Source organism: Taeniopygia guttata, chromosome Z (genome assembly GCF_048771995.1).
Source record: "Taeniopygia guttata chromosome Z, bTaeGut7.mat, whole genome shotgun sequence".
Taxonomy (NCBI): Eukaryota; Metazoa; Chordata; class Aves; order Passeriformes; family Estrildidae; genus Taeniopygia; species Taeniopygia guttata.
In genome coordinates, this window is record NC_133063.1 from 39844077 (window position 1) to 39871150 (window position 27074).

At 38.9% G+C, this 27074-nt stretch overlaps 1 protein-coding gene and 1 non-coding gene across 2 annotated transcripts; both read left to right on the top strand.

Moving 5' to 3' along the window:
* Positions 1 to 1854: 1854 nt before the first annotated feature.
* Positions 1855 to 27074, top strand: LOC140681996 (uncharacterized). Its single transcript, XM_072922830.1, has 2 exons — positions 1855 to 1876; positions 3615 to 27074. Exons 1-2 carry the CDS (start codon positions 1855 to 1857, stop codon positions 4835 to 4837), a joined length of 1245 nt encoding a protein of 414 aa, XP_072778931.1. The 3' UTR covers positions 4838 to 27074.
* MIR31 (microRNA mir-31) lies at positions 21469 to 21577 on the top strand. The gene has a single exon (NR_049153.1). It is a non-coding gene; the product is annotated as a microRNA mir-31 (primary transcript).

A 27074-nucleotide genomic window follows, 5' to 3' on the forward strand; every position in this document is an offset into this window, starting at 1 on the left:
AATGCAATTTAATTATTATATATTTTTAATATAATACATAATTTAATGCTATATTTTCTATCAAATTTAAAGGGAAGTCTGTCCTGACCTTACAGGATAAAAGTGGGAGAGATGGCAGTGTCATGGCACTGCTGAACTAAAAATCTTTGTATACCATTCTGGGCTGCCTTCTCTCTTTCAAGGAAGATATAAAAAATTCAGAGTAAAAGTTCATTTTGAATAAAATGTTGGTAAAAGAACTAGTTACATAGTGCCAGAAAAGCAACTGAAGAATTTTTTCTACCTTGTCTCTGCTTTCCTCATGGCTCAGTAACTAGAATATATGAATTCTGGATGAGGTCCTTACCTCTCCTTTCACATTGCAAAGTTGATGGGAAGAGCCAGAACTTTGTAAAACTCCTGATTTTGCCTAAATGGCTTCCCCTTCACCATCTCAGATCTTGATGTACACGCAGAAGATGGCATGCAGAGAACCCAGAGGAAGGACTGCAATTTACAATACAATCCCCTCCACCATCTTCACCACCCAGAAGTTCCCAAACTTGACCAGGAAAGTTTTCAGTCTTTGAAGGAGGTCAGCATACAGGGAATGCAGCTATTGGAGCTGAGCAGTACCCTTCTCATTATAGTACTTTAGCCTGCTCAATGAGCCCTGTTTCTTACCTCCACAAGACATGTAGTGGGTGACTCTTCAAAGAACTGTTTTCTTCAGTGGTTGTGTCCTTGAGTAAAAACTGCTACAGGGATGTGAAAAAGTGCCACTAAGATGTACTCAGCAAACCCAGAGACTGAAATTTAGGTTTTAGAGCTTTAATTTTCAACAAAAAACCACAGCAGAAACTATGTACAGTATTTCAAGCCCCACAATGTATATAAAAATAAAAGCTTCTGTCAGTGGATTTGTAGGTGCTTCTAAAAATAATGTGGTTTGGACAGTTACATCTTCAAACATTTGGTGCGCATACATGCCTTTCATATTATTGACATTTCTTGAATTCATATTAGGGTTTTCAGCATAAGATTTCAGCTATCCTTTTAGTATATTTATAGAATCATAGGATGTAAATGGCTTAGAATAGAGCTTAAAGTTCCTCTAGTCCCAACTTCCTCTGTCATGGGCAGTCGCACTTACCACTGGACCAGGCTTCTCAAGGTCTTAGCACACCTGGCCTTGAACACTGCCAGATTTGGGGCATCCAGGTCCCACCATGGGCAACTGATTCAGGTGTCTCACCACCTCACAGTAAAGAATGTCTTCTTAATTTTTTCCCCTCTCTTGATTTCTTTTTTTCTTTCCAATTTCATCTGCAGTTTTAAGTCTGAAAGCTTACGGGTTTTGACCAGATGGGGAAAAGGAGTCAACAGAACAGAGCAGTTTTAGTTTGGGATTTCATTTAGGATATATCTCAAAATTATTTGAAAAGTGAGAAAGCTGTGCTGTCATGAGCTTCTGAAAAAAATTCAGGCAAAAAAAAAAAAAAAAAAAAAAGCACTTCTGGTCAAATTCAGGGGAACTTGGTCAACAGAAACATCAGAAAAACAATTTAATAAATTAGCTGACGATCTTCAGCCTTAAGCTGCTCCAGGCTGGACATTAGGAAAAAAATTTTATGGAAAGAATGAAAAGTACTGGAATTGTCTGCCCAGGGAAGTGATGGAGTCACTATCCCTGGATATGTTTAAAAAAAGACTGGATGTGGCATTCAGCGCCATGGTTTAGTTGAAGTGTTAGGGCATGAGTTGGACTTTATGATCTTGAAGGTCTCTTCCAAATTAGTCATTCTGTGATATCTGTGATTCCAAGTGCTTTATAACATCTAACACATCACATATCATGTGACACAACAAGCAGGTATGGCTCCTATTTTACTACAGCGTAAGGATTAGGTTTGAATGGACAAGACATTAGAACCACAACATGCATGGACAATAAAAAGTGTAAAAGTAACACACATGATACTTTACAAATCCAGGGAATCTGCACTTCCTGAAAGGTATCCGTTCACTAAGCATACACAAATCTCTGGGAAATTATATGACCAGCTTGATACACACACCTTTCAGCTTTGTCGCTTTTCTCTTTGAATAATCCAGTCTGGTTCAGTGGTTCTTTCCTCCATTTCAAAAGATTTTGTCAAGGGACACTACAGTAGCAGCTCTGCATAAACAACCAAGATGTTTCTAGACTGCTCTCCAAATGTTATTATGAAAGTAAACAATTTCTCTTTTTTCATAAAGTTAGGCTGTATTAATCCTGACTGGAAGGAGAGGAAGCCTGCTCAACACATCTGAATATTGTCTATGCCATGAGAAACACCTGAGTAAGAGTTCCCACCACCAGAAATGAACTGAGTTGTAATTCACGGCACAAGCAGAAAGGGATTTCACATGTGCTGCGAGGTCTATTTGAGCCTTGCTTGGTTGTGCAGCAAATTGGTGAGCGACTGCACATATTGCTTTCCACTCTAATCAAGAGCAAGGTGATTAAAACTGACATGATTTTGCAGCTGGTAAAAAAATCTAGAACCAGTTTTGCAATGCAAAAAGCAGAGAACTAATGGCTATCTCAGTCAACAAACTTTCCCCTGGAACATAGTTGAGCCATCTCTTGGAGAAGGCGTTAAGGAAAAACAGTCCATATGTACATAACTGAAAATCCTCTTAGCTAGGCACCTGAAGACTTTATCTCACTAGCTGCTCTGTCAGTTTTGTGGGTTTACAATTTCCTTCTTTTACTTTCAAAAGAATGTTTCAAATTGCTGTGAGAACACTGCATAAAATAACATGGCATTATGCAATTAACAGAGCACAGAAGGAAATATGAAAATTACTCTATACAAAGATTTTTGATAAGAGTACAAACCAGAACAGGAATAAAGAAAAATGTATTTGCCTAATCACTGCTTTATGAAAAATGCATTGGAAGTAAATGTAGCCAAATTTAGAAATTAGCGCAATTTTTAATTAGCAGCATGTTTCTCTACGGTGCATGCCTATGCACTTTTTGGAACGAAAGTTCAGAGTTGACTATCTCATACAGAAATGTTATTTTAAAGGCCATATTTTAAATGCGCTTTTAGCTTTTCTGTATAGCAGCTTCTAGCATAAACTCAGATTGTGAGTAAAACACCACCGTAGGGAAATCGTGGGAGTTCACCTTCCGTGAGAAACAGGATATAAAACACACGCATTGCTCTACCTCTACTCCCAAACAACCCAATGGATTACTTCAAAACTTGTATCTAAGCTTCACTTTACTTTTAACCTTGCATTTTACTGCTTTGTTCCAGACACAAGGAATTGGGTCCAAAAGTTTGTCTGTGTTTCCCAACTGTACTGTCAATTAGGATAATAATAATTTTCTCTATGCATACAAAAAATAAGACATTTGATTTTTTTAAAAAAAATTAAATTAAGATGTGGTCATCCTACTACTATAAGAATTGCAAAAATTATCAGGTGGTGTTGACACTTTGCTACGGTATCTTGCTGGTTGCTCTAAAATGAACAGAAAGTGGCACAGGAAGAGTGGTGCTTGAGATGTATGGTTTTGAAATGGTAGACGTTGTATAGATTTCTCCGGATCCAGATGTGTACACCGTTTATGTGAATAGTCTGTAAGCCCACACAGCTCTCCCCTGTCCCCGGCTCTGTCGCGACAGGGTGCAGCCCTGGAGGCCCCAGCGCGCGGAGGGGCTTTGCCCGGCTGGCGGTCCCGAGCGATCGGCGGGCAGGACAGCGCTGCGGGACCCCGCCGGGGCCCGGCGGCAGCTTCGGGGCCCAGGGGCGGGTCTGGGGCCGGGACCTGCGGGAGGACACGCTCCCGGCCAGGCGCCGGCTGCCACTCGGAGGCCGGCTCTCGGAGAAGGTGTTTCGGGCGCGGCTGCCCGCGGAGCCCGCCCGTCTCGGCCCGGCGCTCACGGGGGGCAGCACCTGGGGCGCGGCGCGAACACCGGGGGCAGGGCCCGGGGGACGCGGAGGAAGGGGAGCGGGAGAGGCCGTAGGCGGCGACTGTCGGGGCTGGCCCCGGCCCAGCGTGCCCCCCCACCCTCAGCCCCGGCAGGGCGAGGCGTGTCCCCCGTGGGCGAGGGCAGCGCTCGGGGCAGGCGCCGGCCGCTCTTGCAGCAGCGGCAGCGGCAGCGGCAGCGGCAGCGGCAGCGGCAGCGGCAGGTGTGCGGCAGTGGGGACGGGCACGGAGCGGGGACAGCCGAGCCGCAGCTCCCGCGGCTGTCCCGTCCGCCGCTGCAGGTACGGCCGGAGTCGCGCTGCGGGGCCGCGGCTGGCGGATGTGCTGGTGCAGGTCGACCCTGGTGGTCCCCCAGCGGGGGCCGGGGGCTGCGCGGAGCCCGAAGCCGTCGTGGGCGAGACCAGCCTCTCTTCCCGCGGCTGGAGGCGAGCCGCGGCAGGGAGTCCTCCCGTCAGGACGGGCTTGGTTTGGAGGAAAGGGCACCGTGGTGTCTCCGGAGGAGCGGCCGCCCCGACCGAGCTCGGGCCGAAGGGACCGAGTGCCCCTCGCCGGTCCTGTGGCCGCAGGCGGCGCGCGTGGAGGTGTGAGTGTCCCGCAGCCCGGAGCGGGCTCGGAGCCGGCCGCAGGCCGTGCCGCGGAACCGGCGTCTCCGCGGGGCGCAGGTACGTGCGCAGGGACGCGGATCGCCCGGGCCCGCCGGCGGCGCTCGGCGGTACCGGCTTCCTCCTGCCGGCTCTCGTCCCCGGACCTGAGGGTGGCTCTTCTCGCCGGCCGGAGAGTCAAAGTACTGAAAGTCACTTTCCTGTTAAAACAGTAGTTGCGCTAACGCGAAACAGGTATAGTGTTAGCTGGAATGTGTTTGAGGAGTGAGTGAATGGTAAGGACCGAAGAACAAATTTCTCTCACGCAAATAATGAGGAAAGGGACAAAGCCACAGGCAGACCCTGCCGTGGTGCTCAGATGTGGTGCCAGGTAAATGCTTTCATGAGGCAACTACCGTGTTTTACAGCTGATTACATACTTAGATATGTATGTATACCTAAGCCCTGTGCAGATCTCTGAAATATCTTTTCCTGCAGATACTGTCAAACATGCTGCTTTTTACTCACACTAGTGTCTCCTCCACAACATTTAAGTGGATCTTTTCATTCTTATGACAGGAATTGAGCCATAGTACAAAAAATTTCTGAAGTTTGTGCTCTCACTGAGCAAAAACTTACAAACAATACAACATTTTAGATTTTTTCCTTTTTTTTGGTCTCTGAGCTACTTTAGTAGTTTTTTTGTTACTGTTGTTGGTTTGTTTGGGTTTTTTTTGGGTTATGGTTTCAGTTGGGGTTTTTTGGGTTTTTTGTTTGTTTGTTTGTTTGGGTTTTTTTTTTTTTTTTTTTTTTTTTGCAAGCTGGTCATTATTCTGTGCTAGTGAGTTTTAGATATTTATGATACAGACCAGTGTTGACACCTTTGTCTTTAATTCAGCAAGAAGTTGCTGGAGACTATGGACTTGCAGCCCATGGTTTGCTGGAATCGCTTGATTTTAATTTTTTGTACATAGAAGGAACCCATGAGCACAGTGAGGGTACATTGCAAGTCAAATTTCCCTTTGACACTGCTTCAGTTTAAACCCACTCAACTTAGTTTTTTCAGAAAATTTCTTTATATAGCCAAACTAAGACATGCACTTGTATTCAGACATGCATAGTTCAAAGAGGGGATTTGTTTCTAGATTATTTCAAGACTAAACTTCTACTATGAGAAGTAAAATACCCTCTCAGCTAATCTATAAAAATATTTCCGTAATTTTTAACACTGAGAAGAGTCTGAATCCATGTATGTTAGGGTTGGTTAAAAACAGGAGAAAAAAACATCCTTCTATACCACCTGACTAGCCCTAGTCTATGCTGAACAGTCATAGCCTTTATTTTATTCTTCAGTATTTGACATCTGGGCTCTACAAGTGTCACAGTTGTGTGTAGACATTATTTTTTTAAAGCTTCCTGCATCTGGTTTGGGGAGGAGTAAAGGAAAGTTAGGCAGTTGTAATTATCCCAGTATATGATTGAATTCTCAATGTAAATAAAACTTTTCTTCATATGGAATGAGTTTTAAGCCTTTAAAATCAAGACAAGATTTTTCCTATTGAGTGACACAAAGTGCTGTTTTCAAGGTAGCAGACTACTCCTTGTAGGCAATAGCATAACAGTATGTACGGAAAGAAATCTCTTAAGTATCTTTGTAGCTGTAAAGGCTGATACTAATGCATTAGCACGATGATTGACTTCAAATTTTGGACTTTGTGCAAGTAGTGGTGGCAGCAGATTTATGCCCTTTTTTGGATTTTGTAAAGCAAGCAGGTTGCTTAAAATATTTGCAGAACACTCTGCAGTTACAAGAGAGTTTCTATCCTGGGAATAGAATTGGGATTTTTGCTTTGGGATGATGTGTGTCATTGTATTGGGATGGATGGCAAAAGAACAAGCCAGTAGTGTCCTTAGCTACAGGAGGAAGCCCACTCCCTACTTAGTTTTAACTGGTCCCTTATCTTGCAGTTTCTGTTTGACCAAGTTATTCCAAGAAATGAAGGAAACTGTCCGCTTTTTGAAGACTTTCTAGAACTCTAAAATCCCAGATATGGGAATGACATTTGTTCTACTGTGTGCAGGTTTTTGGGTTTTTTTTTTTATTTCTAAGTGCAAGAATTTGCATGAAAGAGCTGTGAATAGAAGGAGAAAACACAGGGCTGGAAGAAAGTGAAGATGTTATAAGTAAAAAATAACTGCTGGTCTAAATTCTAAGTGTGGTCTTAGCTAGTGATTCATCATGTTATTTCCATTTATTTCAGCAACCTCTGTGGTTATTGTGTCTCCTGAGGAAACAAGTAGTTAAGCAATACTGTTTCTCCTTAAAAATCAATAGGAAGGACAGTCGGGTTCTGTCCAGAAAAGGAAGGCACAGCATTCCGTCACATGATACAAGCAGTAACATGTCCATAGTGTGGGAAGCATTACAGGATGGGCAGATTTGAGGAACTGAAGCACAGTTTTATTCTTCATAGTTCAAAAACCATAATAAAAGTAAAGTTCTGTGAACAATAATACTGGAGATTTGGTTGTTCTTTGAGAAGGTTTGGACCAGACGGGAAAGGAATTTGCCTCTATAGTACAGGTGAATTCCATGTTGAGCTCAGCTCAGGAGAGCTCTGGTTGTCTTTTCTGTGCCTTGGTCTTCCCTTACTGGTTAGTGATGCTGTACAGTTGTCAGATGAACAGATGCTGTGAGAGTTTTCCATCAGAGGGAAGATTAGTGGTAGGAGGAATGTCTTTATAGGAACGAGATATGACAAGTTTGAGAATAGGACAGGTAAATTATTTCTTAAATTTGACATTTGTTTTTAAAGTGAGACCTGATGTTATCATTATAGGATAATACTGCCCTATTGTACAGTCTGAAGATCTTCTTTCTCTGGATTTCATCTTTTACTGTCTATTCTCAATGTTAGTAGATGTGTTGATACAAATTTTACAATTATGTTACCCACTGTCTTTTAAAAGAAGTTACATCTTTCTGTTTTGACCAAAAAAAAGTCAGTTTATGGCAATGTCCATTTTGTCTCTTCATATACAGGCTTAGAATGCATGTCCATAGATCCAGGGCTGCAATGAAATGAGTCTGCCTGTTGAACCAGCACTGGTGTTTCTTAGCAAGGGCTTCTTCACAAGTTTTACTCTTCTTTTTTTCGTGGTCACAGCAGAGAGATGTCATTTCTTTTAAAAGACAATGGCTAACTTTATGGTAAAATTAGTATCAACACATCTACTAAACTTGAAAGCAGACAGAACAAGAAAAAATCCAGAGAAGGAAGATATACTGACTATTTTTCACTTAGTAGAGTCCCATCTTCATTTTGTGAAGTAATTATTCTCTCTCTTTTTTTCCCCCCCTTCCTTTTTATTTTTTTAAATACCTTTCACTTCATTTATTTAATCAGGTTTTGATTTTATTTAATTTTATCTATTAAGGACCAAAGATAATTTCTTAATTTTTTTTCTAAATATGCCTTTGGTTCAAGTGTTGTGTATGGTTTCTATGTCTCATAACAAACTAATTAAATTTCACAAAACCTGCAAAACTTAGGTAAATAGTAGGGTAAATACAGTCTGATGCATGTTCTGGATAACCCAGCTCAGTTGGATATCCTTTCAGTGACTATTTCTGCAGCATAGCAGGGAGCTTCTCATCACACCTGTGGTTCTGTCTTCATGTATTTCATCCTGGCTATTCAGAAAACAAAGTGCTAGCAGCTAGTAGGCATTTATAAAAACTTCGAAAGAAGTCCGTTACCTGCTTGGCTTAGGAAAGGTAGGATTGAGAAGGAATATAGTTTTCTAGGAGGTCTTCCAGCAAAATAAATTTTCATTTCTCTCACCCCTGTTATTAATTCACTTATCTCCTGTCACGTCTGCAACAAGTAGTGCAAAGTCTGTCCTTTCATGTACTACAATTACTGATCATGATGATCAGTATGATCATACAGACTATGATTTCCCAGATCATAGTCTTTTGAATTGACAATACAAGGTAGAAGATTTAAAAAACTTGTGAGAAGAAAACCTTTTGATCATATAGCTAGTAAATGTTGTTAGTGCAAAATCAAATTTCTTTAAGAAAGTCAGTGAAATAAAAAACTATGTTTGGCAGTAAATAGTTGTGTGTTGAGATTTGACCTGTGATTGGGTACAATGCAGCAGTCATTTCCACAGACTTAGTTAGCAGAATTAGCCCTGCCATTCAGAGAAATTGAGCCAGTACTTTCTGCAGCAAAATACAAGAAGCAGTTTTCCTTATAAATAGTATTCACAAATTTTCAAGATAACCAGGAAATGAAAATCAGAGGCTAAAATATGTAAGATTTTTTAAACAGAGCAAATAAGCAGTGAACTGTTACACTCTGAATGCATTTTAAAGCTTTTTTAAAAATAGTATTAAAAAAGACAAAAAACTCATAAGACTGGAGTCCAATTTCAAAACTTGTACTATTTTAAATAGATACAAATATGATTTGCTACTAATAGATGCCTTTTTTTATTGAATGCATGACTTTAACACAGAAGGTGTGTTTAGAAATCTGTTTATGGAGACCTTATGGCCACAACATCTTGTTTTAATTAACTATTATGGTTTAGAGGGTCCAAAAAAGATACTTCTTCCTTTTTCTGTGTACATGTGCATAACCCACTTCAATATGTTATTAAAATAATGAGAAATCTTCAACCCATTGCAGTTTTTAATACAAAATCTATGCCTAAAATAACTATTATATAGGTTTAATTTTTTATCTTAGAGTTTAAGAATTAAAATAATGGTAAATAATTTAATTATTTAAAAAAACCCAAACACACAAACCAAAACTGAACAAAGACTAAGTCAATATGTTTTGTGTAGATTTTCTCAAGCAGACTTTCAAAGAAAAGATAGCTTCATATAAGCAATAAAACATAATGGGATTATTTTCAAAATCCACTTAGAGGTTAGCTTGCCTGGCAGTAGCTGTGTAGCTATTCTCCAATCTGATGTTTTAGGGGAACCTTTCTCTTACTGGGTGCAACAAATAATGTAATTCATTTTTCTGGCTAAATTAGTCATGCTTAGGTATTGGAGAACACTTACTGAAAATAAAAATCTTTGTCTGTTTATAAACAGGACAGGGGAAAATAATTACTTTTTCTCTGTTACTGTGTTGGTCTTGCTGTGCTACCTATCAGAGACCAGTTCAGCAGGTCTTCTCCAGCGATGACTGTCCAAAGAATCCTCCATTGAAAGTGACCAGCCACTACAGTCTTTGTAGTGATGCCTTTTTTGTCCTCAGATGGGATTCAATATGTATCTACTAGCCACACTACTTACAGACCCCAGAAACCTATTCTCTAGAGGCTGTTGCATTTAACCAGTTTTACAGAGGGATGTGTTCTTTAACCTGTTCTGCATGAGGAAGAGTAATTACTATGTGCTGTCCACATAACTTTCATTGGCTAATCATGGTAAACCCTTCCCATTTTCTATTATTCTTCTTTAGAATTGCCAATCAACTATCTTTTAAAACTCTATGTTTAAAAAAAAAAAAAGAAAATACAAGACAGTGCAAAATTCAGTCAACGATTTCTGTGTCCTCAGCATTTCATCACTGATGCACCTTAACTTCCAATAAGAAGTTTTATCTTTATTGGTAGCGTCCTCAATGTAGGTCATGACATGAAGGGGAAGAAAGGCAGCGCTGTAATTGACATTAGACAGCTTTCTATGCAGTGAACTGAAAATGTCTGAGCCCAAAACTGAAACCCAAAACTTTCTTGGTTTGGCCTGAAGCAGAATTAAGCCATAATTAAAAGTCAGAAATCCAGACCAGCCTTGGTTAATTTGCAAATTTCTTTCCAATAAAGATGTTCTTGACACAGTAGGGAGCTTTACTTAATCAGTGTTTCTTAGACCTACTTAGGAATATGCTGCTCACAGCAAGCTATTTTAAGAACATTTTAAATTGCATGAACACACTTCCAAGACACCTGCCACTGTAAGAATTTACCCAGGAATAGTAATTAATGCCTTGCTTAATGTGCAACAGAGAATTTCAAATAGATATGGTCAGGAACAGCAAAATGAAACAGAAAACAGCACAGAATCCTTGATTTCATAAAGTAGATAAATTTTAGATTTTTTTTGGCAAAATCTTGAAATAATAATGATTGAGTTTTTTCAACTCAATGGAGTTTTTTCAACTCTCCAACTCTTACTTTTAAGACTGATGTCTATACCAACTTTTTATTAATTTGTAACCAGGTGTAGTTGTAGAAGTCCTAACCTGTAAACTAGTAAATTGTAATTGTGTCAACAGTAACAGACAACAGTTTGTGGGTAACACAAACATATTTCCCTAATGTTATGGCTAATATGAACTAGTCATAATGCAAAAGTAAGGATGGATATTGCATGCCCCTCAGGACTATAGACTATAGAACTTGCTCTATAACTTCTGAGCTTTCCTATGTTGAGAAATCAGTGTCTTGTTTCTACACTGAGTGGAAAAAAGTCAGACAATCTCATGTCATTGTGATATTTTTCTAGACTTAGTGGTGCATTTGGTAGACTAGGGAGGAACAGCAGGTCAGTATCTAATGCCACTATATGCCTGCAAGTCCTTTATATCTGCCTTACCCTGCAATCCAAGTGAAATACACAGGCTAGAAATAACAAAAGGCTTAAAGTTTCTTAACAAATTACTCTTGTTCTGCTTTTGGCTCCATACATTCTTTGCTATTTGCCAAGACTATTGATGAGGGAGAGTGTTTGTTACATATTTGTTACATGTTTTTTTAGCTGCGCTCTTAGGTCAACATGTCACAGTGCACTTAAATACAATTTTATACACCAAAGCCATTGTGGTTACCATGTCCCATGACCATTCAGCATGTGTATCATACACCATAACATACAAAGTGAGGACCTCCTTTTAGCACAGCAATAGTAAAAAAGTTATTTTTTACTTAGTATGAAGTATGAACACGAAAATGTGGGCAACACTTCTGTGTTGCTATAGCACATTGGAATTTTTTGATTGTGCCTTGAGATCTGCTTCTCTTAATCTGTTTGAACAAAACAAGGAAGTAAAGCCTAGGCTGTTTCTTTGCCAATAGAGAACATACAAATATTAGTTGGCTTACATTTCCACAAAACAGCATTTACCTTAGTTGTTCCACTTAAGAGTGTTATCTGTCATTTATATCAAACTTTGTTCCAGCTGAAGGATGATAATCTTATTGAACAATGCACTGAGGTGCTATCTGTTACATCCCCTTTGCTGTGGATGTATGTACTAGCAGTATACAAGATACTCCTGAAAAAAATTGCATCCATTATTTTCATTATTAAAATGCTGTTAAAATTAGTCTTCTAGGGGCAAAGCTATATTTACTACAAGCTGATAGAATGCCTTATTTAAATAATGCAGAACTTCCCATCCCACTGACATGTGTTCTGGCAATTTAAGATTTTTTTTGCATTCGGCTACATATTAGCTAACTGACCTCATCAATTGTCATTGGAGAAAGAGAACTATTTATAAGACCTGAATTACTTCGTGGTTTTAGGGTTTTTTTGGAGTTTTTGGGTTTTTTCCCCCTTTTTCCCCCCTTTCTTTTTTTTTTTTTTTTTTTTGTTTGTTTGTTTGTTTGTTTGTTGGTTTGGTTTGGTTTTTTTTTGGGGGGGTTGTTTTGGATTTTTTTTATAGCAACCTATTATTTCTCATGGCATACTAATGCCTCATGGAGTGTGCTAAAATGACAGAATTCACACAGGAGACTGGAAATGCTATTAACCTCATTCTGGTTTCATTCACATTCTGACTTCCAAACATAAGCATTAGCCTGTCCATGCTTCCACCAGTCAGTGGCAAAATCCCATTTACCCAGAACACTGAATTGTCTGCTGCTAACTAATTTTGATTTTTGGAGTTTTTACTTCCAGTAAAGATGAGTGATGTTCATGTTACACGTATTTGGAATCCAAATACAGCACTGAGAAATCTCAGAATCCTATATTCCAAACTTCTTCCTAAATATTTTAATCTTGAATACAGAAAGATGTTTAATGTAATTGTGACAAGCACCTTTATCAGATTTACTGATGTCAGTCATTTTTGTGCTTGATCTTAAAAAAATTACTGGTTTGATTTTTTGAAAAATATGCTTACTTTCCTCCTTGGTTGTGTGACTTTATTAGTAGCTCATGCAAGTTTGGATTCAGTTTTGAGTAACAGATACGATGACTTTCAAGCTAATCAAAATTAAATATCTGAAAGTGTAGTATAACTTCTAACTTTTACAAATTGACATAATGAGCAGACTATTTAGATAAGTTGAAGAGTTAGTTGAGGAAATGCATCTATCATCTGCAGTGAAGTTTAAAGCCTGGGGCTCTTGTCCAGGTAATTTTTTTGTACGGGGGCTGATATTAAAATCACAGGATTTTCTTTTATATATAAGAACTACAGGAACATTTGTGGATCTGTAGCATGAGATACCTTGGTAAGTTGTATGTGTTGCAATCTGATTTTATCTGATTCTACTTCAATTGGTTTTGTTTCCATCTAATTCATAAGCAAAAGGGTTTGAAGTTGTTATTCATGTTGCAGACTTCACCATTGGAACATACAAAATGTATTGCTTGATTCAAATATTAATAAAATGTGTATTTTATTTATATCTGTATAAATTAAATGAATGAAATTAAACTGAAGCTACATTGTCTTTAAACAAACTCACAGGCCATAATTTTTTGAAAGTGAGTTGTTAAAATCAACCACCTGCATAAGGGTGACAGATTTTCCATTATCAGGTGAAGTCAGGGCTATTGGTGGGTCAAGGTTGAGTGATGCATTGTTAAATACTGAGACAAACCCATTCAATAACACATCTCAGTTCCTTGGCTCTGAGGCCACCTTAAATATTGCTGAGCATTCCAGAGACTTGGAATTCTAAAATCCAAGCTATAAAAAAGAAAAGAAAGCTAAATCTGAGAAACTAGGCCCCCATAGGATTATTAATTCTGGGATCTTCCCAATAATCTTTAGTTTTGAAACCCCACTTTCTTTCAGCATCCAGAGAAAGATAGATAATGCATCATTCCTCAGAAGACAGTCTGCCCTATATGTCTGTTATTCGCACAGCCATCTGCAAAATCAAGATTATTTTAAATGACAAAAATCCCAGTTTAAAGACAATTAGTTCAGTGATTGAAGTAATATCCACTGCAAAGATCAAAGGAGTTCACAGGCTAATTTTATTCAAAGTAATTTTAAATTGTTTTTCAGCTTAAACCTAAACATTGCCATTTGCGAAGGTAGATGACAATCAGTCGTACCATAGCTAACTTCAACATGGAGATACAAAGATTCATAAAAATTTGCACAACCATTTTTTATAAAATGTTTTACATGCCAACATAAGACATGCCTGAAAAGAAAGTGAAAAAAAAAAAAAAAAGGTAATATATGTATACCCGATAAGCTCAATTAAAAACCCACAGAAATTAAAGGGAATCTCTTTGACAAGGGTGTGTCTTTTGAGGCCATGCAGGAAAATTTATGTGCATTAGGCTGTGACATAATCTCATAGGTTTTAGAAACAAAAGAGGGAAGAAAATTTTTTTTTAATTTAACTAGAAGAAAACTCATGGAAAACGTAGTATGGAAGAATCTTCCTTCAGTTGAAGGAAGAGGACAGTTCTATTCAGTCAAATGCAGTTAGAATGAATTATGGTTTGTACTGTAATAAGTTAATAAATATTTCTGGATGAATAATTTATCAAAATCCCCTTGGTCAAGTAATTTGATGTGAGGGAGGAATATATGTGAGCCTTTATAAAAGAAATATGACAAGATTTTCCTCAATGAGTATTTCAAACAGCTGTATGTTTTTCTGTTTCCAGATGCTGCTTCTCTGTTGTTGATACATTCCCAGCTGAAAATTTGCATGGGAAGTAGGATTGCAGAATCTTTTAGAAACCAGTTGCCTGCTCATTCCTTCCATTTTCTTCCTGGTGCAGAATGCCTTCAGATTTTCAGAAATCTACAAAATCTTCTTTGGGAGCCCAGTCCGTAGGAGAGTTGACATGTCTTTGGCCTTAGTCCTCCTACAACATGGATCCCTTCCTGGTTGTTCATTCTTGTAAGATTAAGCATGTTACTCCTCAGCAGAGTTGTGTGTGCACATGTTGGGTTGGTCTCCTTGAAGTATTTATTTCCTTAAAAAATGTGCTTATTCTGCATTTAATGGGAGAAAATACTTTAGCCAGTGCAATAAATGAAAATTAATTAAAATGCAATTAAGTCAATTTATGACAGACTCTTATCTTCAAAAAATTCAGGCTATTGTTCTGAGGAAATTAGGCATAGTCTTTCTATAATTAGTGAAAAAAATATAGTGAAATGGATCATGCATGTCAGAGGCTGCCAAAATACGTGGTTTAAAAACAAAGATCCTTGAGGGAATGTCCCAAACTCCCAGTTTTATGAAACTTCAGAATTTGTTTATAGATCTTTACATTACCAGGTCGTCATAATTACAGGGATTAAACTATTCCCGTAAGGCTGTATGTTTTCTTCTGGTGCTTTCCCTCACACATACTCTGCTACTGCTAATGCCAGTACAGCTTCTGGTTCTGATAGTGTGAGTCCTATAATACAAGAAGCTCCAGGCAGCTGCTAGTGCTTTGAATACTGGCTGTCTAAACCTGCTCTGAGCAGGTCTATACACAATAACCAGGTAATGCTGGGTTTTAGAAGATGACTTTGCATTCTCTACTGCAAGGTTCATCCTAGTGAATCAGTATCAACAATCATTATTTCTCCCTTAATTTCTTCCCTCCCAAAAGCTTAACCCCCATTGTCCCATGTGTAGTCTTCCCTTTGTTTCAAGATTCTTTTAAAGCTACAGCTTTGCTTCAGTGAGGTGCTGATTCTGTGTCTGATTCAGACACTTTTCATAATCACAGAATCATAGAATGGGTTGGATTAGAAGAGACCTTAAAGATCAACTAGTTCCAGCCCCTCTGTCATAGGCAGAGACACCTTCCACTAGACCAGATTGCTCAGAGCTCCATCCAACCTGGCACCGAACACTTCCAGGGATGGGACAACCACAGCTTCTCTGGGCAACCTGTGCCAGGGCCTCACCACTCACAGTGAGGAATTTCTATGTGATAGCTAATCTGAAGCTTCCCCCTTTCAACTTAAAGCCATTTCCCCTTGCCCTATCAATACATACCCTTTTCAAAAGTCCCTCTCCAGGAAGGCTTCTATAAGGTCTCCTCAGAACAGCATTCTCTCCAAGCTGAACAACACCAACTCTCTCAGCCTATTTTTATAGGAGAGGTGTTCCAGCCCTTTAATATTTCTAGCACTTCACTGGACTCTCTCCAGCAAGTCCGCATTATTTTTATGTTGGGGACCCCATAACTGGACTCAATAATCCTGATGGGATCTCACCAGAGCAAACTAGAGGGATGGAATCCCCTCCCTCCCCTGCTGCCCATGCTGCTTTTGATGCAGACCAAGACATGCTTAGGCTTCTGAACTGTGAGCGCACATTGACAGATCATGTCCAGCTTCTTGTACACCAACACCCCCAAGTGTTTCCCTCCAAGGCTGCTCCCAAACTCTTCTCTCCCTAGCCTGCATTTATGCTTGGGATTGCCCTGGCTCAGGTACAGGACCTTTCACTTGGTCTTGTTCAACTTCATGGGGTTTGCACATCCCCACCTCTCCAGCCTGTCCAGGCCCCTCTGGATGGCATTCCTTCTCTGCAACACATTGGCTGCCCCAGACAGCATGGTGTCAGTGGCAAACTTGCTGAGAGTGCCCTTGATCCCACTGTCCATGTCACTGACAAATCTTGAACAGCACCACTCCTTGTACTGACCCCTGAGGGACAGCACTTGTCACTGGTCTCCATTAGGACATTGAACACAGCACTTTGAGTGCAACCATCCAATTCCTTAAAGACTGAGTGGTCCATCTATCTAATGAATCCATATCTCCCCAATTTTAATGCCATGACTAAAAAATTACTAAAGAAATGACTAAAATGCCATGTGTGACAGTGTCAAATGTTTTGAATAAGTTCAGGCAGGTAATGTCTGTTGCCCTTCCCTTGTCCACCACTGCTGTAACCCCACTATAGAAGGACACCAAATTTACCAGTCACAGTTTGTCTTTAGTGAAGCCATGTGGTTTGTCATTAATTCCCTTTTTATTTTCCACTGCCTTTGCACAATTTCCAGGAGAATCTATTCCATGATCTTGCCAGACACAGAGGTGAGACTGACTGGCGTGCAGTCCACCAGGCCTTCCTTCTTTCCTCCCCTTTTAAAAATGGGTTTCATGTTTTTTGGTTTAGTGGGAATTTCTTTAGATTGTCACAGCTTTTCTAATTGGATGGACAGTTGGCCTGTCATCTGCCAGGTCCCTCGGTTGCATCTCACCATGTCCCATGGACTTTTTCACCTTCAGTTTCCTTAGATGGTTTGAAATCAGACCCTCTCCACAGGGATTTGTTCTTCATTCATCCCAGTCCCTGCCTTTACCTTGTGCAACTTGGCTGGAGCACTCGCTGGTAAAACTGAGGCAAAAAAGTGATTATCTCAGCTTTCTCTATGTTCTGGGTAGTCAGGTCTTCTGTTTCTGTCTGAAGAGGAGCCATATTTGCCTTAGTCTTCCTTTTGTCATTGATGTACCTACAGAAAATTTTCTTGCTGGTTTTGGCATCCCTTTAAATACTGGCCAGATTTAATTCTATCAGGGATTTAGTTTTCATACAGTCATACAATCTGTCTGCTTGAACAATCTCTCTCTGTTCCTCAGAGTCTGTCTCTCCTTCTTTCTAAGCTCTTTAGGCTTTCTTTTTGTGTTTGAGTTCGTCTAAGTGCTCTTTGCTCATCCATACAGGCCTCCTGGCAATTTTGTCTGACATGATCTTTGTTGGGATCACTCCTGAGTCTCGAGGAGGTGAATCTTGGGTATTAACAAGCTTTCTGTCTTCCTTCCAGAATTTTATGCCTTAGTACTCTATTAAACAGATCCTTCAGGAGGGAAAAATCTGCTGTCCCGAAGTTGAGGGCAGTGAGCTTGTTCTGCCCCTTCCTTGTGGCCTAAGGATCTTGAAGTTCACCACTTCATGGCCACTGCAGCCAAGGCTGTCCTGGAGCTTCCCATTCCACACCAACCATTCCTTATTGGTGAGAACAAGGTCCAGGATAGCACTTTTCCCTGCTGGTTATTCTGTCACTTGGAGAAGGAAGTTATCATCAATGCATTCCAGGAACCTCCTGGATTGCTTATGTCCAACAGCTGTTGAGATGGTTCAAGTCTCCTGTGGGGACCAGGGCTTGTGAATGTGAGGCTGCTCTTATCTTTCTTCAGAGGGACTCATCTGCTCAGTGTTTCTGGTCAGGCAGCCTGTATTGGGCCCCTGCTATAATGTCACCTGTCCCTGCCCTGCCTTTAGATTGAATCTGATTCCACTGGCCCTTTCAAACACCTTCCTTTTGACCAGGAGGATTGATGAAAAATCTATGTGCCCTTCAGAATCCCTTACTGTCACAGCCAGGGCTCTTGAGCCTCCTCCTGGCTGTGTCACTTTTGCTGTATCATGTGAAACAACAGCAGTGTGTTACAATCAGTGGACTGTACAAGGCTCAGTTGCCTATCAGTAGACTGCTACAACTCCCCAGTAAGCAGCATCTCTCTAGAGAGTGTGTCAAGTCTCTCAGTACCTCTGAACTTCTGAGAAGTCACCTACTGCTATCACCCATTGCCTTAGTTGTGTTGGCTGTGATGTGGGACCAGATGGGGCTGCCTTACTCAAGCCTGGTGCTTCTCCTGATCTGGCAGGTCTTTCTTCTCTGTCTGCACAGTGTTGAAGTGATTCTGCAAGGGCATCTCAGGCTTTTCTTTCTGCAGGTCCTTGCTGTTGCAAGCTTCCATTCTCCTGTGTTATCACCACCCTTCCTTCTCTGTCTGTTATGTTTTCTTTTGCTGTCTTTCTTCCCTGCTCCCCTGTTGCAGCATGTTTGGAAGTCATGAAGAGCAGTCTGAGAGTGGAAGATGCTTTAGTGCATCAAATGAATAAGCCTGTAGTCTCCTTGCCTTCCCCTTTCATATTCTGACCTGGATGAAGATAAGTTGTGCTCTACTACTGAACTTTTTAGCAGGGAGAACAGATGAAGTTGGCAAGTTATTTAGAAAAATGCTCTATCCCACCTCTGGTTTTATCATTATCATGTGCTTTTCCTTGGTCAGAAAATGGTTCTTTCAACAGCTGGTTTGCTTTGTGTGTTTGGTAGCATTTGATGTATTGCCAGATACTTAACCTGTTGGTTTTTTAGCTAGTAGGGTCTGTGAAAAAATCTAGAAAATACTAAAAAGTATTAATTATATTAATTTTTCTTACTTTCACAGTAAACTTTAACCTTTTTTCCTTTCACAGTAAACTTAGTCTGAAATGAGCTGTGGCACTGAAGGTACTTCATCAGCAGATAGTCAGAATTTTGTGCTGCAAGTTCCTCATGGTAGTTCTGCAAGCTCTACACATCACTCTCTCAGTTTCAATGATGGATTTGTAAAATGGGATGTTAATTTTCAGCTGCAGCCAGTTACTGCTACAAAGCATAGTCTTGCCTGTGTTTGAGCTGATTAGATTTTAGGTCATCACAGCATGCCAAATCCAGACTCTTTGGATTAGTAGCACAACCAGGATATGCAGCTTTGAAATAATGCCTCCCTTGGCCTAAGTCCAGACCAAGCTGCATTTCACACACTGCCCTCCAAAAAAATAGGCTTTGTTAGGACAGAAGTGATTGTATGAGACATCAGATTGGCAGGTCAGAGAGAATCGACGCTAACACGCCCTGATCTTGTCTGCTGACACAGCTTTTTAATTTAAATCTTGTTTATTTTATGTCATATCAGAGTATAAAAACCCTCTACTGATGTGAGTACATGTACATGCAAACATTCTACAGAATATGATCCCAAATATAAGCAGTTTTCAGTTCAGAAGAAAAATATTGGAAAAGTTATCTTAAGCAAATTCAGAGATTATTGCCAAAGTTTTAAAATAACCACACTGACTTATAAGAGATTTGTAAGATAATGGTAAAGAAAAGTTATATATGAATGTACAAGCTTCATATATATTTATAAATTAAATTCTAAAGGCAGAAAGAAAGGTTTAGCAAACACAAAACAGCAAGTAAATATGTTTTTTCTGTACATTCTTGAATTTTTATGTAATAAGCATTTGAAATTCACAATTTACTTTCCATTTTGAAGAATTAGGACTTTTTCCCATCCTGAGATACCTAAATGGAAAATTCTAATGGAATTCACTGATAGTATTCCCAAAAGGTAGATTTAAGAACTTTTCCTTAAATATAATTCCAAAGGGACTCTTTGAAATGTTGTGTCACTCACATGCCTTTAACTTGGCAGTTTTCTTAGATCAGAGTATTTGGTGAGAAACAGGTTTTATTTGTGTAAGACAGCTCACGTGCTAGTTGTAAAGTTAATTGAAGACACAAGTGTTAACAAGGATAACAAAATATGCTCTCTTGTGGTATTTTAAAACGTGATTAAGTGCATGGCTTCAGAATGTTTTCTATTCTATTTATGTAATATGGAAAAATGTGCTTTTCTATGTTCACTCCATTTTTTGGAGGGTTCTAGGTTGTATATTCTGAAGTGGCTTGGTCATTGATAGCAAGGTAACACCTCAAGGAAGCTTCATTGTGCAACCTCAGCTTTGAAAGGTTTTACTGAACCCCAGCTTCTTTGAAGATTACCTACAAAATTTTAAAATACCAGAGTGTCTGGTGACAATGAATGCCCTTATGTTAATGTTGTAACAAATGTAAACAACTTTTCCTTGCTTTTCTCCTCATTTTTAAAAATCTGGAGGGAAAGAAACCCAAAACTACCAAAACTCCACAATACTGATATGAGCTCAAGGTGTCAGATTTGAATATAGAGTTTGGCAATGAAAATCAAAGGTACATTTGGCAACTATAGCTGACAACATCATCTGTTCAGTAAAGCACATGTTTGGTGTTGTGAATGATTGACCTAGTCAATGTGCTCCATATAGTTATCAACTCTCTTTACACTTATTAGACTCTTACATTTCACTCTTGCCATTCTGACTGCGTTATAGAACAAGGTGCATGATTAGAGAAATAAATTAAAATATCTCTCCTCGTTTGATTAAAATAAGTGAAAAGAAAACACCAAACAACCATTAAACAGTGGAAGTGTGCACTGTGGGCAAGGTAAATTGGAGCAGTCTGTCTCCAGTTTCATAATGACTATCACATTTCCTTGGCAAATCCACTGTACCCAAAAATACTCTCTGCAAATGTTTGTGAAAATGGAAATAGATTACAAGAAGGTGGCAGTGTGATTTCTAAGAAAGAACGATTTTTTTATAACAGCAAATGTGTGTGTTTAAATCTCTTCTTTGTAATCTCTTGTTTATGTGAATGTGGAAAAAAAAAAAAAAAAAGAGAAACTAAACAAAATTAGTTTAAAATTAAGTCACTTGAGAATATGATTCCACTCCAGTGCATAAGATACGGATCTAGATCATCCACTCTCTCTCATGGGTTTTATTGATGCTTTGGTAAGAAATGTCCTGAATACAGAAACACTGTCTCTGCTCTGCAGCTGTTATAGACACAGAGCTACAAACTTGGCTTCTGTCAGAGATTTTTTTAGACCTCATAGCCTAAGGAGTAAAAATCCACTCACATTAGGATTACTGTACATTTTACGGTGAGACTGATATTCAAATGTTTTACATAACAATGTGAAGCTTTTACATAAATTTCGGATTTCTATTTTAGATCAAACAAATCACAGTTAAAGGTTGTACAATTCCCACAGACACCTTTCTAAGAAATTCCTTTATGCAGAGCTGGAGAGGAGGCAAGATGTTGGCATAGCTGTTGATCTAAAAACCTGCTATGCCAACATATTGTCATCTTTCCTGTCTGTTTGCGGCAGAGGGAAGTTATACATTGTAATGGGCATTTGGAACAGTTTTAGTCTTTATAGATAACTTGAACTGTCATTTTTTGGGCTCTGCTTTTGAATCAATGAGGCAAGTATTTATTAGTTACCTAACAACCAAAGGAGGGACAGAATTTGACTTGGGTATTTTTATTACTCAAACAACAAACAGCTTAATGTGCTCTGAAAAAGTTAGTGTGGAGATGCAGAAAGAAAGGGGCTTGAGAAGGCCATCGGGGGACAGGACAAGAATTGAGTGGTTTTTCTGTCCAACCTCTACACATTTGCAGAGAGATTATGAGTTGTCTGTATATGAGTATTTCTGTTTACATAATTTTCCCCTTTTCTGATTGTATTCTCCATCCCTGTGTACTTTTCATTTACTTTTCTGTTAACAGCCATCTAGTACAAGGTGTTGGGAAATGAGAATACAGTGGTATTCGTAAGACATTGGTAGTCATAAAATGAACACTCATCCGTTAATTAAATGTTGTAGCTGCATTTCATGCAGCTGCTCTTTTCAATACTTAATTATGAAAAATAAAACAGTACAACTTGATCTACAAGGTCTCATGATTACTGAACGGGGAGCCCCATGAAAAATAGAAATTCTATGTAGCAATTCCATCATTTATTTACTTATTTACTTTACTTATAAGGTGTAACTTCACACAACTAGAATTTTGCTTTGAGAATATAAAATTAGAGGCTGGATCACAAGCAGTGGTGCTACTTAAAAAAACATAATGAAGCAGAACTAGATTCCATATTGCGTACACAAAATCTATGAAAGTACACATAAAAGTAGTCCTTTTACACTTCTAACTCATTCTTGTCACTGAAGTACTGCATTTGATCTGTATATGAAAAAAAAAAAAAGGTAGTTTGTTATGATTAGGCTATGTCATTGCCAAACCTAACTTTGGGTTACTATCTGCACCCACCATAACAAAATTATTATAATCAACTGTTCTTACTACTTTCAGCTACGTAAAATTCAGGTTTTTTATAGCCTCTACACTTAATCCATATATGTATCTGTAGTGGGAAATCTTTCAAGTGATGCTTAAACTTTTATATATATATATGTTTATTGTATATAACTCATTTTAGTATTTTAATGCACTCATTATGACAAACATGGATAGCACACCAAATATAGTTGTATAAAATTCCATCATTCTAACAAACATAGAGAATGTTCCTCTCCTGATCAATGTTGAAATTAATTTGATATTTAAATAACAAGGTCTGAAGGCTAAAGCATTTTACCTTTGTTTTAAAAGCAGGATAGAGACAGAACTAAAAATTCAGCTCCTTTATTGTGCCAAACCTACCACAAATCCACAGAGCAGCTGCCATCTTTCTTGTGGCAAGGTGACTTCTTGCTCTCAAACAAGTACTGTCCCCTTATTTGAGCACCTTGCCTGTGATAGTGGACTTTGTGCTACTGTTCTAATAAGCAAAATAAATATTACTTAGTTTTCTGAAAAGAAAATAATGGTGAGAAGATGCTTAACCTGTTAAAATGAATAAAAGAAAAATAGAGACAGAGATTTGATATTGGAAAACAATGATTATGGACTGGTCCTTGTGGACAGATAATGTTTGGCTTAATAAGCAAGTTTTAAGTAAGAATAAGGCACTTAGAGTTACAACACAGTGTGATATAGGATGTTGTTTGCCTTGAATTTACTTACTTTAGCAGGAGTAGCTGAATTTTCTGAAGTTGTTTGCCTGTAGTTGCAAACTTTCATCTAGAGATGTTTCTGGCTAGAATAATTTCTTAGTAATTTTCCTACTAGCATGCACAGTGAGAATAATGTTGATTACAAACCAGTATTTAAGTAATTTCCTAGCAATCCTTACTTTAAGCCAAGGGCTTCTGAATTTTCCATCTTCTACCAACTAAAGTAATGCATCAGAAGCACAAAACAGAAGATGAGGAGGCTGCACACCTCAGCAAAAGCTGAGTCACAAAAAGATAAGAACAGTTACTGATCTGTCTGTGGGGTCATAGGAAAAGAATCCTATAAGCGTTAGGATGTCCCAGACCAAAAGTTGCCATTGCACTAAGAGGCACATGCAGGGCACACGAGGAACAAATGCATGAATTCTGAGGCAATTAAGGCCCATGGATCTTGGTACGGGGTCCCTCAATAGATTAACCGGGCTCTAGCTGGCCTATTATTGTACCATTCAATTATTTGGTTATTTTTTCCTGCAGCTGGATGACAGAAGCTCTGCTGTGAGGAGCCTAGAGTGAAGAAATTTCTTTTTTAACATCTTCATTGCATAGGCCCATGTTTTAGTAGCATGCATGTAGACCCTAAACAGTATTGGGCCTTATTCTCAACAAACTACATAGCATAAGCATATTCTATGATGAGACAGAAGTTATGGCAAAATCTTAATATTTCTGTAGGAAACAACTGTGTTTTAGGAAAACTATGTCTATGATAGTCTAGATAATCTAGAATGTAAACAGTCTACTACATTATAAGAAGCATACTCAATAGGTGCACTTCAAGTAAACTGCAATTGATTTACTTATTTCGTGCTTATAAACTTAAAATTTATGTTAAAAGTGATCTGATATGTTGAGAAGAATGATAAATGGTGCAGGAAAGAGCTGAACAAGAGCAAGGAAAATTATCCATAACTTTCTTGCCAAATACAAGACTGGGCAGAATTACATGGAAGGGAAAGGCAAGGGCCTGGGGTGATATTCTGACCTTGCTGGTGTCAGCACAACTATTGTTCCATCTTTGTTTAGGATGAGGATACATGGAATTGAGTTCATTGTTAGCAAGGTCTGGTTTAGAACATCTTTGATGAACTTCAATCCTTAACAATGCTCAGTTATTGTGCTACACTTACCATCCTAACACTAGCAGTTACATTCTCTGCTCCTGCTTTGTGACACAGGAGTAGTGGGAACTTGGAGGCCTTTTTGTGCTGATAAAAAAAGAAGATAATTAGTCCAGGAGAGAGCTGGGCAATGAAATACATAAGCACTCTGCCAGGCAGCCCAGTGAATGTTCTTCATTAGTCATCAACATTCAACAGCAGTTGGCCAACTTAGCTCCTGTGACCGTGGAAATATACTGTGAATATAACACATGTCCAAAATAAAAAAATACCATGAACTGGGGAGAGGGAAAGCAGGAGAGACAAAGGTAACTGAAAACTAGTAACATAAAGCATCATCTGTAAAAGAGGAAGTAAAGAGACTTGATTTTTTCCAGTGATTCCATTATCCTCTACTCTGGATCTGGTACTTAGAATCTCTATCTGATTTCACGTGACTACATGTTCTGTATACCACTGGCTTTACTCTGCCCTGCTACCTGATAATTGCTAACACAATTGAGACATGCTGTGAGGCAAGAAAAAGCACAGAAAGAAGGTTTCTCTTGTATCATATTTATGTGATCATAGCACAAGTAAAAACAAACTGCTTGTTTCAGTGTGTTGACTTGTCTGGAGAGTAGCAGTCAGGACTCTTCTGGAATACAAAGGCCTATCCTCATTCAGGCCAGATGCAAAACATCTCTTCTAGAGGGAGATTATAACTGTTCACTCACAGTGCATAAGTCAAAACAAGAAGTAGTCCTCAGATGATACACTGTATTGAAAGCTGTTCAGCAGCAGCATTGTTTACTTCTTACTTTGGATTTTTTTTTCAGTAAATGACAAAGACTTTGCTGATCTGCCATAAAGAATTAAATTGGAAGGATAGACACAAAAAGATGAAGCTACATCTCAATTCAAAAAAAGAATCTTAATCTAAATTGACTGCTGGTAAAAATTCCTTAAAATATTGTCTTTCATAATCAGGTAATTTCTTAGATTGTTTTCCAAGAGTATGTTCAAGCTACTACTTGATGAATACTCAATTTTTGATAGCTCCATTGACAAATGTCTCTGGCATTAAGTATTTTGGATGTACTTAGAGGCAGTTCCATTCAAGGTGTCTGGCAGCTCTGTAATTCAGGGGTAAATAGCATTTTTTTTGGTTAGCTGGTTTCTACCCTATTAAATCATTATTAAGATGAGGTACCTATTTAAGTTGCAGGAGCTCACTGTTTGTATTTACTGCCGCATTCGTATTCTTTCAGAGCTAAAAAGTTTTCCAATGCAGAAGTAATGGCCTGACTGCAGAGTAAGAAAACAGAAAAGGGACGTAATTGAATTGGAAATTGAATGAAACAGTTTACTTATTGCCATTCCAAGGAGAAAAAGTTAGGCTTACTTAAGGAAGATGATACAAGTTAATAATGGTACTAAAAGAGTAGTTCTGCTTGCTCAAGAACAAGAAGAGACTGGATAAAAGTTGGCATATACAAAAGGAAAACTATTGCAAAGCTCTTTCCTCCTTTTCCATCACATGATGAAACTTGCTTACATCTTCTGCTGACCTGTGTGCATACAGAGAGATTTATTGGTTGATTCATAGGTAGGTAAGTGTGTGTGCCCGCAATAGCAATTCTGAAATACATTGTTAAGAATCTACTTAAGGTATTTTAAAATTAACAGAGCACCATGTCATTTTTGGATTATCTGTCCCACCTCAGCATCAGCCTCTCCTGAACCACCATAAACACAAAAAAAACCCCCACAAGCATGAATAGGTGTCTTTCTTAAACAGCACAAACCCCACTATCCGCAACCAAAAATACAATTTCTCTGAATAAATTCCATGTTTCTTAAACCCCTGTCTTACAGTCAAGAACCTGGTTAATAAATTCTCAACATTCATAAGATACTTTAAATCAAGGCATAGAAAACTTCTCATGTCTGTCTTCAAATGTCTCTTGTTCTTCTCCAGGTATGTATCTCAACTAATTTTAATTCAAGTGGTATCTCCTCAGGCAATGTACCAGATTTACAGAAAAAAACTGGGCTCCTGGCCACTCATTTATGCAGATATCCCAATTCCAGGCACAGTATATATAATCCAGCAAACTAATATGATAATTTCTCTACCAACAGCTAAACTGTTTTCCTGCAATATCCCAAGGAACACTGTACACGCTTCTCTGCTTCCATCTTCTGCTGAATTTGTAGAACATGGTCTAAGAACTAATCTGTCTATATGTTTAACAGTGTTTGGATAAGCATATTCTCATAATGGAGCCATAAACAAGTCAAAATTGACTAAAAAAGCCCATCCAGAATGTGTGTGGCATGAAAAGTCTCCAGTGCAGCATGCCTTCTGAGCCCAGGGGTAACCTTGCTAAATCCTCGTGTGGGAGAGCTACACAGTTGCTTTATCCATGTACCCAGACCTGCTGAAATGATAGCATAAGGTTGCATCCTTTTTTAATACTACTTTCTTTGACTTCAGGAAGAGTAAAGGATGGATGAAGAAGGATGCAAACAATAAATATCTGTAATATCAATACTGTTAAGGAAGTTTACTTGAATAATTGTGATTTCATGCATACTGGTGACTCTTCAGTACATGGTATATGGGTCTTCAGGGCAGCACAC

Bases quoted from the DNA above. Each gene is read 5' to 3' on its own strand.
- LOC140681996 (XM_072922830.1), top strand. From the start codon at position 1,855: ATGGCTCCTATTTTACTACAGC. The intron at 1,877-3,614 runs GTAAGGATTAGG...TTATGTGAATAG, and splicing joins GGCTCCTATTTTACTACAGC to TCTGTAAGCCCACACAGCTC.